General features: G+C 37.3%; 1 protein-coding gene across 3 annotated transcripts in view; it reads left to right on the forward strand.

The window, feature by feature from the left end:
- Positions 1 to 12,057, forward strand: part of RAB3GAP2 (RAB3 GTPase activating non-catalytic protein subunit 2) — a 58,745-nt gene that overhangs the window by 33,093 nt on the left and 13,595 nt on the right. For all 3 annotated transcript variants that reach the window (XM_081945755.1, XM_081945756.1, XM_081945757.1), the window contains exons 18-24: positions 475 to 565; positions 2,177 to 2,304; positions 3,519 to 3,732; positions 4,491 to 4,588; positions 7,884 to 7,989; positions 8,725 to 8,876; positions 9,829 to 10,045. In XM_081945755.1, coding sequence (XP_081801881.1) covers positions 475 to 565; positions 2,177 to 2,304; positions 3,519 to 3,732; positions 4,491 to 4,588; positions 7,884 to 7,989; positions 8,725 to 8,876; positions 9,829 to 10,045 — 1,006 coding nt within the window. The remainder of the gene's footprint in view (positions 1 to 474; positions 566 to 2,176; positions 2,305 to 3,518; positions 3,733 to 4,490; positions 4,589 to 7,883; positions 7,990 to 8,724; positions 8,877 to 9,828; positions 10,046 to 12,057) is intronic.

Genomic DNA, 12,057 nt, shown 5'->3' on the forward strand with positions numbered 1-12,057 from the left:
GGAGTTGCTCTCTTTTCTGTCACTGTGTAGGTTTGATGGTGGTGGGTCTTGATTTTCTCTCCTCCTTGTTATAGATTTGATTTCAGCTCTCAGCAGCTACTGTGCATGTGCTGCCGGAAGGAGGACTGCATGACATAAAATTATTTAAAAATAATTCCAAACTGGATTTACTTACAACACGGTTTCTGTGTTTACCCAGTGCATATATCTAGTTTGTAAAGTATGACCATTTTTGTAATAATACCGATCATAAACAAAAGACTCATTTCATTGGCATTTCATATTTTTCTCTTTATAGCTCCATATATCCTACGGTCTACTTTAGGGGCAGCAAAGTTTCCAGCTCAAATGATATTATAGTTAAGCAATATAGAAACAAGTGATTTATGCCAGTATGTAAACTATTACTAGGTTTTATTTTTAAAAATAGTAGCATGAACTTTGAAAGTCTGTATTATATTTTACTATTGATAGGCTTTAGAAAGCATCCTGGCAAATGAGCATTTGCCGTTATCTTTTCTGATGAACATCACACAAACATTGATGGACACCTTTAAAAATCAGGGTAAGTGAATATTTATTTTCTGACTACCTGTTATGTTACAAAAAGATACACAGAATAAGGATTCAATTATGCTCCCTTGAAAGAATATGATAGTCATTGATAATATTGCGGGACTTGTTTCTGGTGTTAGCGGGTAGGTAATTCAGTTTCATTCGAAAGAAACAAGTATAATTCTCTAAGGAACTATACCATACCTGGACATTTTATGGCCATGGGCCACATCCAGCTCTTTGGTTAGCTCTGTGTGGTCTGCAGCATTGATGTTGGCAGGTGGATGTTGGCATCGGGAACAGAGCATTGGGGATGGGGTGGCATTAGGGGAGAAGAGCAGGCATTGGCAGAGTGTTGGCGTGGGATGGCGGCAGCCGCAGACCTCCACAACAGTCCCAGTTTGTCATTGGCCCTTTGGGAAAATTGATTACCCTCTCCTGGACTATACTGTAGCATTTTGAGATCCTCCTTTAGGGGAACAAGGGAATGCAGTAGTATATGACAGAAACATTTCAGAATCAAATAATTCTCTCCCCTTCAGGGATTGTTTTGACATCATTCAAAAATGGGAATTGCTCACTGGAAACATATGTGTTGTTTAAAATGAATAATTGTATCAAATATTTTCATAAGTGTATCACTGGAGATTTGCTTGTATTCTTCCTTTGAAGCTTATGTCAGATAAATTCATTTTAAGATCCATTATAATGTTCTGTGTGGTTTCATCCTTCCTTTAACCTGCATTGAGGAGGAGCTGTAATCATCTTTATGGTATTCCGCCTCCAGTCTTGCTATTGATATTTTTTCATATCAAGGTCTTTTGAACTAGTAATAGAGGGAGGGAAGGTATCCAGAGTGACTATATCAGTCATCTGATTGAAGAGAGAGACCAAGGTTTCAGCAGAAAGGACAGTTTCGCCGGCTAGACATTCCACCAGGGAATTCTGGCAAACTGCTACGCTTTTTAGATAAGATCCTAAAGCAGATAAAGACTGCAAGGCAGCCCAAGGAACGTGATTTGGTTCCATCTGTATAAAATACATAATTAATGATATTTATGAAAGTAAACCCATACTTTTTGTTTGAAAGACCTGCATAGCTTCAGTAGGAAAAGGTACAGTCAAAATATTAAAATTTTCAAATAAATGTCTTGAGGACTCTTAATGATTGTGGATTGAATGTTCATTTTTCAACACTAGGAGGCAAATCAATTGTTGCGATGGCAACTGTGGAAATAAATAAAGTAGGCATGATCAGGAGACAGCTTTGTAGGAAATTCATTTGGCGGATTAGCATTGTAAGCTGGAGAATTCATAGAAACATCTTCCTTAGATACTTCTTGTTACGAGCTTTCAAATGTTGCTTTTTGTTTCGTTTGGATTTGATTTCAACTGCCTGTTTAACGAGAAGTTGACACTTAACTTGCCTACTGACAAAACCTATCCAGGATTTAACTTGATGAAATGGTATCCTCTTGCCGGCTGTTGTACACTGAAAATACCCTACTTAGCAGCCTGTTTAATGAAGCCGCAGAAAGCTTTAACAGCTCAAATGTGCAATTCATTGACCACATTCATTGAGACTAACGGGCATTATTTTCCTGTCTGTCACTCTGTCTAGAGATGGACTATATTGATGAAGGGCTGCTACAGTTCTGTACAAATAAACTTAAACTGCTGCAGCTTCACGAGTCAGTCAGCAATCTAAATTCTCAGAATATACAGCCTGAGACAGAGCCATCTGATAATGTAAGTATCAGATTGTGAAACTTTGACTTTATGAAAAGAAAAACACCCTTGAAATGCAGACGTGTGTATAAAAGAAAGTAGAAAAAAATCATACAGCCCTCTTTTTAAAATAAAAATATGTTTATGGCATGTAAGTGTGATAGGCATTTATGGAGTTTGTGAGCACAATGGAATCTTCCTTCTCCAGGCAAGAAGACAATATTTATAGGTCAGTGTGGAACTGTGGCATCCTTGGTGCTTTCTAAGCTTGGTTGTTTGCTTGCAGATGTTTCAATATCCAACTAGGTCATATCATCAATGCTCTCTGTAGCGCTAATCAAGTTCAGTTATAAAATCTCTGTAAGCAAAAGACCAAGCTCAGAGAGCACTAAGTTTTCCACAGTCTGCCTACTCCTTCGGTTTTGGACTGGACTGGACTTGCATTGGACAAGGAAGCCCATTTATGCAGGTAGATCTACGGCATTATACTCAGCTCTTTGATCTTACTGTTCTGAAATTGGAACTGACAATATTGTGCATTATGGAGATGTTTTATCAAAAAACCGGCATCTTAATTGTGTTGGTGTTTAACACGTGAACCATAGGGAAGTATCAAACCTTGCTTTATATATTGTGTTTCTGTAGACTTAAAATGATAACATGAAGATAAAAAAATAATGGCACTAGAATTGAGCAGCAGATAGTCAATGCAATACACTTTTTGTGGTATATTTCTTATGAGATCTATTTTTTTGCTTTTCGCAAAATTATATGAAATAATTTGAAGTTCTTCTATGATGCTATTTTCAATAGCCTTCTTGAGAAAAGCTTTGACCTATGGCTAGAATTAAATTAGTTCTATTAGTATTCTAGGTTACTTCAATCTATGTATCCAGTTGAAAATAGAATGTATTTTAAATATTTCTAACATCTTTATTTATTAACTAATGGGCAGCTACATTTTTGAAATGTGAGTTATACCAGATGTCCAAGCAAACATTTTTAGAAATATCAATACATTCAGTTGTTGCATGAAATAAATTCAGTGCATGTAAGATTTTCTGCAATGGTACAAGGGATATTGGGAAAAATATCCTGAACCATGCAACATAACAACTACTTAGCAAAATATCTTAAATCAAAATTTATTATCAGAATAATTGTGATGAATGAATATGAGAGCAGTTTCAAGGGTAAATCTGACTTTCTCTTATTCATGTTTTATTGCTTTTAAGGTCTTGGCTAAATTACTCCGATTAGATGAAAAAGAATTCACTAGGCTGCAGATGTTACTTGAGAAGTACAAACAGCAGAATACCCAGCCTTCAGTACATTTTGTAGAGGATGAAGATGGAATGCTGCCTGTGAAAACTTTCTTGGATTACCTGGATTATGAAAAAGATGCAATTAATGTGAAAAAGCTAGATGACAAGGAATATGTGGCTTTAGGTATGAGCTTGGATTATTAACATAATCTTCATTAATGAGCTCGGGTAATAGATTTTTTAAAAAAAAATTAGTTAGGAAGTTTTTCTGAAGGAGCTCCCTGAAGACATTAATATTAGGAAGTACTCTTTATGCTTTACAGAGCAGACTTGCCTTGATCTATGCAATGGAAATAACATTGGTTTAGTACAGTGGGAACAAGATTGTATACAGGTAGTCCTCAATTTACGAAGACAATTAGGCCTGGAATTTCCATCATAAGTCATTCCATTGCAGTCATAAGTTGAGCTGGACCCAATTTTTATGCTGCTTGTTAAGTGAATCACGTTGTTAAACGAATCCAGTTTCCCTAATGTGTGTGGGTTTTTTGTTCCAAATTTGCAAAAAAGGTTGTAAATTGCTATCATGTGACAACAGGATGCTTCAGCCAATCATAAATGCAAGCTAATTGCAAAACAACCAAATTAGGATCTTGTTATCACGGGGGAGGTGCATTAATCATAAGTGAGAGAACAAATTGTAAGTCACTTTTACCCAGGCTGTCATAACTTTGAACCATTGTTAAATGAATGGCCATAAATTGAGGAGGAGAATGCAGAATATAAATAGCTCTCATTGATGTAATTTACTCTCACTGTGAATAGGTCTGATCTTCACTTTCTGATAGATAGTTCTGTTTTCAATCAGAAAAAAATTAATGGGTAGAACAGAGGGTTGAAGAAGTAAAAAAAATGTATGATGTCTTCTATGTATATGTACAGGAGGATTTTTTTTCTGGAAATGTTTACATGGAGAAAGTTCAATAGAAGAAATGTGTCAAACTTTGAAGTCTGCAGGATTTAGCCGCCAGATATTATTGGTGAGTGTTGCCTGTTTTATTCTTTATTGTGGCCATCAGGCCTATATTCTAATTGCTTGTTGGTTTATAGCCAATATATGGGAAATAGCTCTCCTTGTTAGAATAGAATAACAAAGTTGGAAAGGACCTTGGAGGTCCCAACTCCATACGTACATAGGCAGGAAACCGTACACCACTTCAGACAAATGGTTATCCAACATCTTCTTAAAAACTTCCAGTGTTTGATAGATGAATAAGAATCTAAATTATAGCACTAAGTGGGTGTGGAAGAGAATTAAAACATGAAAAAGATTGGAGAGAAGACACATATATAGAAACAATTTGCTCATTTGTATTCCTATAGGTTTTAAAGGGTTCTGAATTTAATTGAATTAATAATTAGATTACTAATCTGCAACAAAAGGCATATATAATAAAACCAATCTGGCAGAGAGGAGGAGCTCCAAGATCGCAGTCAATATTTCTGCCGCTGGATGGTCCTTTTGGACCTAAACTGTTCCGTAGAGACGGTGATAGAGATCAGACCCTGCTGATCTCAGGGACACCGCAAAGTCCCTGATTGATCCAGGAGAAGCTCTTATTTCTGATGACAGAATCGCAGCCTTTGAAGCTGCTGAAGTTGGGACAGTTCTGGAACGGAAAGAAAGCGGAAAGAAAGTGTGACAAATTGGTGAGGGAATTTTATTATTAGAAAAGAGACTCCCCCCCAAAAAAAAGCTAAATTAAAATTGAAGACAGAAGAGAGCAATCGGTGAAATTAAGCCGCATTAAACTTAGTGTGTTACCTTTTTTTAATTTTTCTTTTTATGGGTGGAATTTTTGAAAATCTTTCCTATTTTTTAAACTGAATGGGTTAGTTTTTCTTCTATTTTTTATTCTTTTTTATACCTATGGATTAAAAAATTCTTTTTTTTTTTACAATGCTTGATTGGATTGTTTTTTCTTTCCATTTAAGAATCTTTTTTCTTTAAGTTTGGAACATAAAGAAGATATAAAGAGGAATACAAAGAAGGCTGTACAACAGAGGGGAAAAAAGTAACACTGCCACTTAGAGGCTGGAGGCTTGGAAACATTGTTTTTTCTTTTTTCTCTTTGATCATTTGACACTTCAAGGCTTTTCAGCTTGTTTATTGAGAGTGATAATAGGAAGAACACAGGTTGTTTACACAGGTGTTCTTCGGGAGTTCTATCGGCAGCTGGATTAGAGGGAAGACAAAGCCTTGACTTGAAAGATTATAATGAACTTGCTTGAAATCTAACAAAAAGCCTTGAATGCTATAGTGGCAGTGTTTACAAGTTGGAAGAATGGCACAACAGGAAAAAGAAAATTTAACATTGCAAATGATTATGTTTGAAATACAAAAAATATTAGTAGTAACAGAGAAAATTGAGAAGAGATTGGAGAATATAGAACACAAAACAGAAAAAAATTGATGGAAAAATTGAGGATGTTTATCGAATGAAGAAAGTGGAGGACAACAACAGTAACGCAGCTCACCAGCTCAAATCCCTCTGCAACTCAGACTAACACAAGCACAACCAGGCCCCCATCCAAACAGAACACGCCCCCATCCAATCAGAGCACAGCCAAACTCCCATCCAATCAGAGCACAGCCAAGCCCCTACCAATCAGAATACACCTCCACCCAATCAGAATGCAGCCAAGCTCCCACCCAATCAGCACAAACCCCCACTGGCAGTTAAAAAGAGGAACCGGCTGAGATCTCACATTGCTCCTGGAAGCACCAAGCCAGAAGCACCAAGCCGGAAGCAGCAGCCTGAAGATGATGAATGAGACTTCATCGAAACGTCGTGAAGATACTTCCAATTCTACGCGGGAGAAAACCCGAACAACCAAAGACATTATATATATATATATATATATATATATATATATATATATATATATATATATATATATATATATATATATATATATATATATATATATATATGATTTAAAAATATGTGATTTGATATGAATTGTAAGTGATGACTATGGAAGTGATGCACAGAAATTTTGTAACCAACTGACACATCTATAATTTGTAATGGAAGATCGTTTTAGTGTTTTTTGTTTTGTCCGTTTGTGTTTGTTTAAAAATATTTTTTTTTAAAAAAAACCAATCTGGCTACATCTCTGTCATAAAAATGGGATGCTTAACTTGTTACAGAGTCAGTTTGGTGTAGTGGTTAAGACTCCAGACTAGAAGCCAGGAGGCTGAGAGTTCTAGCCCTACTTTAGGCATGAAAGCTGGCTGGAGTATTTTGGCTAGTCAGTCTCTCTCAGCTCGGCCCGTTTCATGGGGTTGTGGGGAAAAGAGGAGGAAGAAGGAATCCTGCCATCACTGTTTATAGAAATATAGAAATTTATAAAAATAGCAAAGGCAGGGTAAAAAATAAATAAAAATATTACCTAGAAAACTGTAGGGGAAGGAGTTACCAGGAGTGAAGACTGAGCTACATATTTTTTAAATTTACTTCCATGAAGTGCTGTACTAAAATTTATCTTTTAGTTCCCGTAGTTTTCTTTCCCTGTGAAAAAAGGCTTCCTATTTTCTACTGTATTCACAGGGAACTTTAGATATATTTGTGATGATTGTTTTGGTCCTCTTTATTGTTGCAAGATTTAAAGCTGCTTGTATTTCTTTCTTGTTAAACATATTTTACATTCTTTGTACTCTCTTCAATTATTCATGCTTTCTGATTTGGAAGAAACCCCTTACTAAGGAATTCCCTTATGGTATCTTCCTTTGGAATTTAATTGAGGCATGGGAAACCAGTGAACCCTAGACCTTTGACAGGATGATTCTTTGACAGGACACATACAACACACAATTAGTTGCCATGTAGCTAAAATGAGAAAAAAAAGTCTTATGGATTAAAATTCTGCTGAGATTATCCACTTTGTTGAGATGTATGTGGGAAAAATTAAAAGCAATTTTACTTAATCAGATTAAGCCAAAATGATTGAAAACATCAGAAAAAAATGTTTGGCATTTTAAAATTAGGATAACTCTTTATAGAATGTAAATGCAGAAGATAAGGAACTTCTCTCCCAATTAAATCATGATTAAAATGAGAAAGAATGATTGAACAAATACTGATGACTAGGATTTCAAACTTGAAATCCTGTCTGTCTCTAGAGGATATTAACAATATGAATGCAGTGGTCAACAGATGAACGTTGAAGTAACTTCTCTTTTGTTTAGAAAATTTTACTAAATTGATTGGAAAAGTGATTTCCCAAATCTGTTCTCACTAAACCTCCTAAACTTTCTACCTCTTTTTTTAGTCCCTTCTGCTCAGTGTGTGGCTTTCCAAGGAAAAGATCGTTCTTCAAAGAACCCAGTCAGTTTGCTGCCTTCAAGCTGCGTTGTCACTTCTGAGCAGAATGACAGGTGGGAGAAGTTCAGTGAACATGCTCAATTTCTGAAAACGGGCCGTTGCCAGATCTTGAAAGCAGATATTACAGACCTAATGTTGCATGCAAATTAAAAAAAAAATTCCCATGATGTCATTGAAAAGATCTGGATATCCACATGCTGTGTAGGGAGTTTAGAAAATTACCTTGATGGAGATATGCAAGATCCGTTATAAAGCAATGAAATACTTCTTAAGTCCACAGAAATGTAAAGCGTGGAAGAGGTTCAGATAGAGACCTTCCCAATCCATAATGTTATAAGAAGGGGGAGGAGGGTATAGCATGATCAGACTTGCACAATTCTGTTATTATAGCCACTCCCAATAAAAATAGTTTTAGGCTTTGTGTGTAATTGAAATCAACCTTGCGCGTCTGATAATCATACCTCTTTTCTTGTCACTCCTTATTGTTAACAGATCTTGCAAATCACCATCAAGGTCATCTCCCATACTCTCTACACGTGCTCAACTGACAGACTTTGCAAATACTCCTTTGATCTTACTGTAGGTAGTTAATCCTCTCCCCCTCTACACCTGAGGTCTCTAAATGTACAGATACCCTTAACTTGGTTTTTAATAGTTTCTCTTAATCTATCAGTAAACAAGTTTCCCTGTTCACAAGTGATTATTTGGGAATAAAACCTCTGTAGTAAATGCATTTTCTAATTGTTGTTGACATCCCACATGCATGTTTTTGACTTTGGTTGCTACAGATGATTCTTGGGATTCTCAGTCCATTTCCCCCTGGTGGCAGCAAATGAGAACAGCTTGTATTCAGTCTGAGAATAATGGAGCTGCTTTGATATTTGCTCATGTTGGGCATTCAGTAACAGCACAGATAAGTGATAGCATTGCAGAAAAAAAGGTATGTAACTTCAGATTCTGTCCTTTGGTTACAAAGGGGGGGGGAAAGCCCCCCCCACCCCAAAATAAACAATCAATTCTTAATACTTTCCGCTAAACATCCAATTATAAAGTATCTTGGAAAATGTACAAGTGAGGTCTCATTGTTTAGGCAATGACTGGATGCAACTAAATTTCATATGTTGCTTGCCCATTATGAATACTATGAAATGGCTATCTTAAATTCTACACAGCTACTGCCAGGCCTTTGAACTTGCTGTACAAAGAGGCTAGGGTTTCTGTAATTCTCTCACTAGCAGATGCCAACAAACCTTTGGGGTCTCCTGGTTTGTTTTTAGAAGAAAATTTTAACTGACTCAGTGCTGGTGTCTTTTACGGTGCCTTGATTCATTTGTTTGCATTTTTAAGTTACAATTACTTTATAGTTTATTATTGTTAATAAGCACATTAAGTGTCAGTAGAAGAAATGTAATGTAAACAAAATACAAATGTTTCTCCTTACTAAACAAAAGTTGACTGTTTTTGAATTTGCTCATGCTCTATCTCAGTCCTTGTGTGAACACAGATTATAATACATGTATTTATATTATCATGTCCTTTCTCCAAGGAGTTGAAGAGATGCAGATCTCCCTGTTCACCCGTTTTATTTTTAGATTCAATAGAGCAGTACTGCCGGCTTCTTTCCATCCTCAATTTAAACTTCTGGCAATTTCATATGAAATGTGTAAACATCTTATGTGTATTTACTGAGAAACTTGCTGTTTCTCATCTCTAAGGGAACCTTCTTAAAAATAGCACGTATGAATACAATACGTATGTGCTGAACATATGACAGAATGCTGCAACTTGTTTTCTTCTTTCATCATTGAAGTTTGTAAATCTGGACTTTCTGCACGCAATATGTAAAATGTCAGCTTGTTAATATGAGAAATTCACAAAGCATTTTTTATTAGTTTCCCCAAATAACTGTAGGTGCTGATACAGATTCCTGGGAAGCCGTCTCTCTTGATATAGAATACTGGAAGCTTCTCCTGAAACAATTAGAGGATTGCCTAATACTTCAGACACTTCTGAATAGTAAACTGAGCAAGAAGACAAGCCCAGCTTCTTCTTTGCAGGCTGAGCCCCTTGGGAGACTTTCTGTAAAGAAGTTGCTTGAAGGAGGAAAAGGTGATCCCCTCCCCTGCCAAAAGGGTTGGGATGGAAAAGGGTGGCGGTTAATTTCTTCTCCTGGGGTAGCTGCTTGGGACTCAGCCCAAGAAAATCTCCAGAGTAATGTGTGAAATAGAATAGGAAATTGCAGAGGGGACTGAGACTGACAGTGTATTTCCATTGAAATCCTCTTGGGGACAGTTTCATGACATGAAGAGTTTTGTTTGGGAACAGTCTGAGCTTGTTTCAACCATTTTATCTTTAATAAAGTCCAAATTCCATGACAAATAGAATTACAAATGTGTATGCACACAGAATAATAAATAAATAAGTAGCCTGCCTAAATGTCCCATTGGCACATGAAACTTGGTCTGTGGAGGATGACACACCTTCCCACCAGTTCATTCCAATTTTAGTTCTTCCCTCGTGCCCTGGAATCTGGTGTCGTTTTCATATATAAAAACTCTCTGGTTTAAAAGGTATAATATTGATACAGTTTATAGTCTCCTCAAATCCTGTAGGGCCAGCCAGCCTGAGAAGGGTTGAGTAGCATGAGAGGTAAAAGAAAAGCAAGGGAAGCTCAGAAGGCTACCAGCATTCCTGGACTATGCTGAATCCAGTGGTGGGATTCAATTTTTTTTACTACCGGTTCTGTGGGTGTGGCTTGGAGGGCTTGACTTGGTGGGTATGTGAGTGGGTAGCTGTGACCAACTCAATGTCACTCCCATCCAGTCACATGACACCCCCACCAGCCATACCTACCCAGGTTTTGTGGCTTCCTGTGTTTTTTGTGGGAAATGGGATCATGTGACTGGGTGGGTGTGGCCAACTTTATTGGTCTCACTCTTAGAAAATTTCTCCTTAGTCCAACTCACAATAAAATAGCACTGTTCCAATATTTAGAATAGAATAGAATAACAGAGTTGGAAAGGACCTTGGAGGTCTTCTAGTCCAATCCCCTGCTTAGGCAGGAAACCCTACAGCACTTTAGACAAATGATTACCAATCTCTTCTTAAAAACTTGCAGTGTTGGAGCATTTACAACTTCTGGAGGCAAGTTGTTCCACTAATTTAAGTGTTCTGTCAGGAAATTTGAGGGGCTCCCACAAAAATGAGGGAGTCAGTCTATTTTCCAAAGCACCAAAAGGCACAACAAGAAACAATGGAAACTAACCAAAGAGAGAAGCAACCTAGGACTAAGGAGAAATTTCCTAAGGGTGAGACCAATCAACCAATGGAATAGCTTGCCTTCAGAAGTTGTGGGTGCTTCATCACTAGAGGCTTTCAAAAAGATTGAGGGACGTACACCCAAAGGGACAGTGCCAGGCACCATTAAAACAATGCAGAAAACTTAAAACAGCCATTTCCCTTTTTTAAAAAAGTCAATCCCAAACCAAATGCAGCATCTGAGAGGGAAACTAAGAGCAGCTGCTCAGACTAATTGAAAGCCTTGGTGTGCTGCCAAAAGCCATCAACCCTTCCAACTCTATTGTTCTATGTTCTCTATGTTCTAAATGGGATGCTTCACAGCAGAAACAATATCGCTGGCTGGATCACACATGCATTAAATTCATAGCCTGTATGATCAAGCTGCGTCATTGTCCCCTCCTGTATCTTTTCCCCAAGGAAGAAACAAGAAGTAGCCAACACTGCAGCAGCTATAAAAGGTCTTGGGGAACTCCAGGGAGTATCAGCTGATCGCAGAAGTGTTACTTAATACTTTTTATAATGAAAAAGCTTGTAATCTCCTCCTCCTTCCTGAAGGGAAGAGGTTAATCCCATCCCTAGGTGGGTGATTGATGGGTTTCCTTGCCCTAATCCTGTCAATTTCTGTCTGCTGTTTATTTACTTGATGCAGTGTGTATCGGCTGCATTCCAGCTGCAACTGTTAAGTGGAGCTATTAACTGAAGGGAGAAAGAGAGAGAAATCCCTCTCTTGCACTTTATTTTTAACCGGTTCTCTGAACTGCATAAGCAATTAATTAACGGTTTGGGCGAACTGGTGAAAAACAGTTGAATCCCACCTGTGG

Source organism: Natrix helvetica, assembly GCF_964273705.1.
Source record: "Natrix helvetica genome assembly, chromosome: 2".
In the NCBI taxonomy this organism is placed as follows: domain Eukaryota; kingdom Metazoa; phylum Chordata; class Lepidosauria; order Squamata; family Natricidae; genus Natrix; species Natrix helvetica.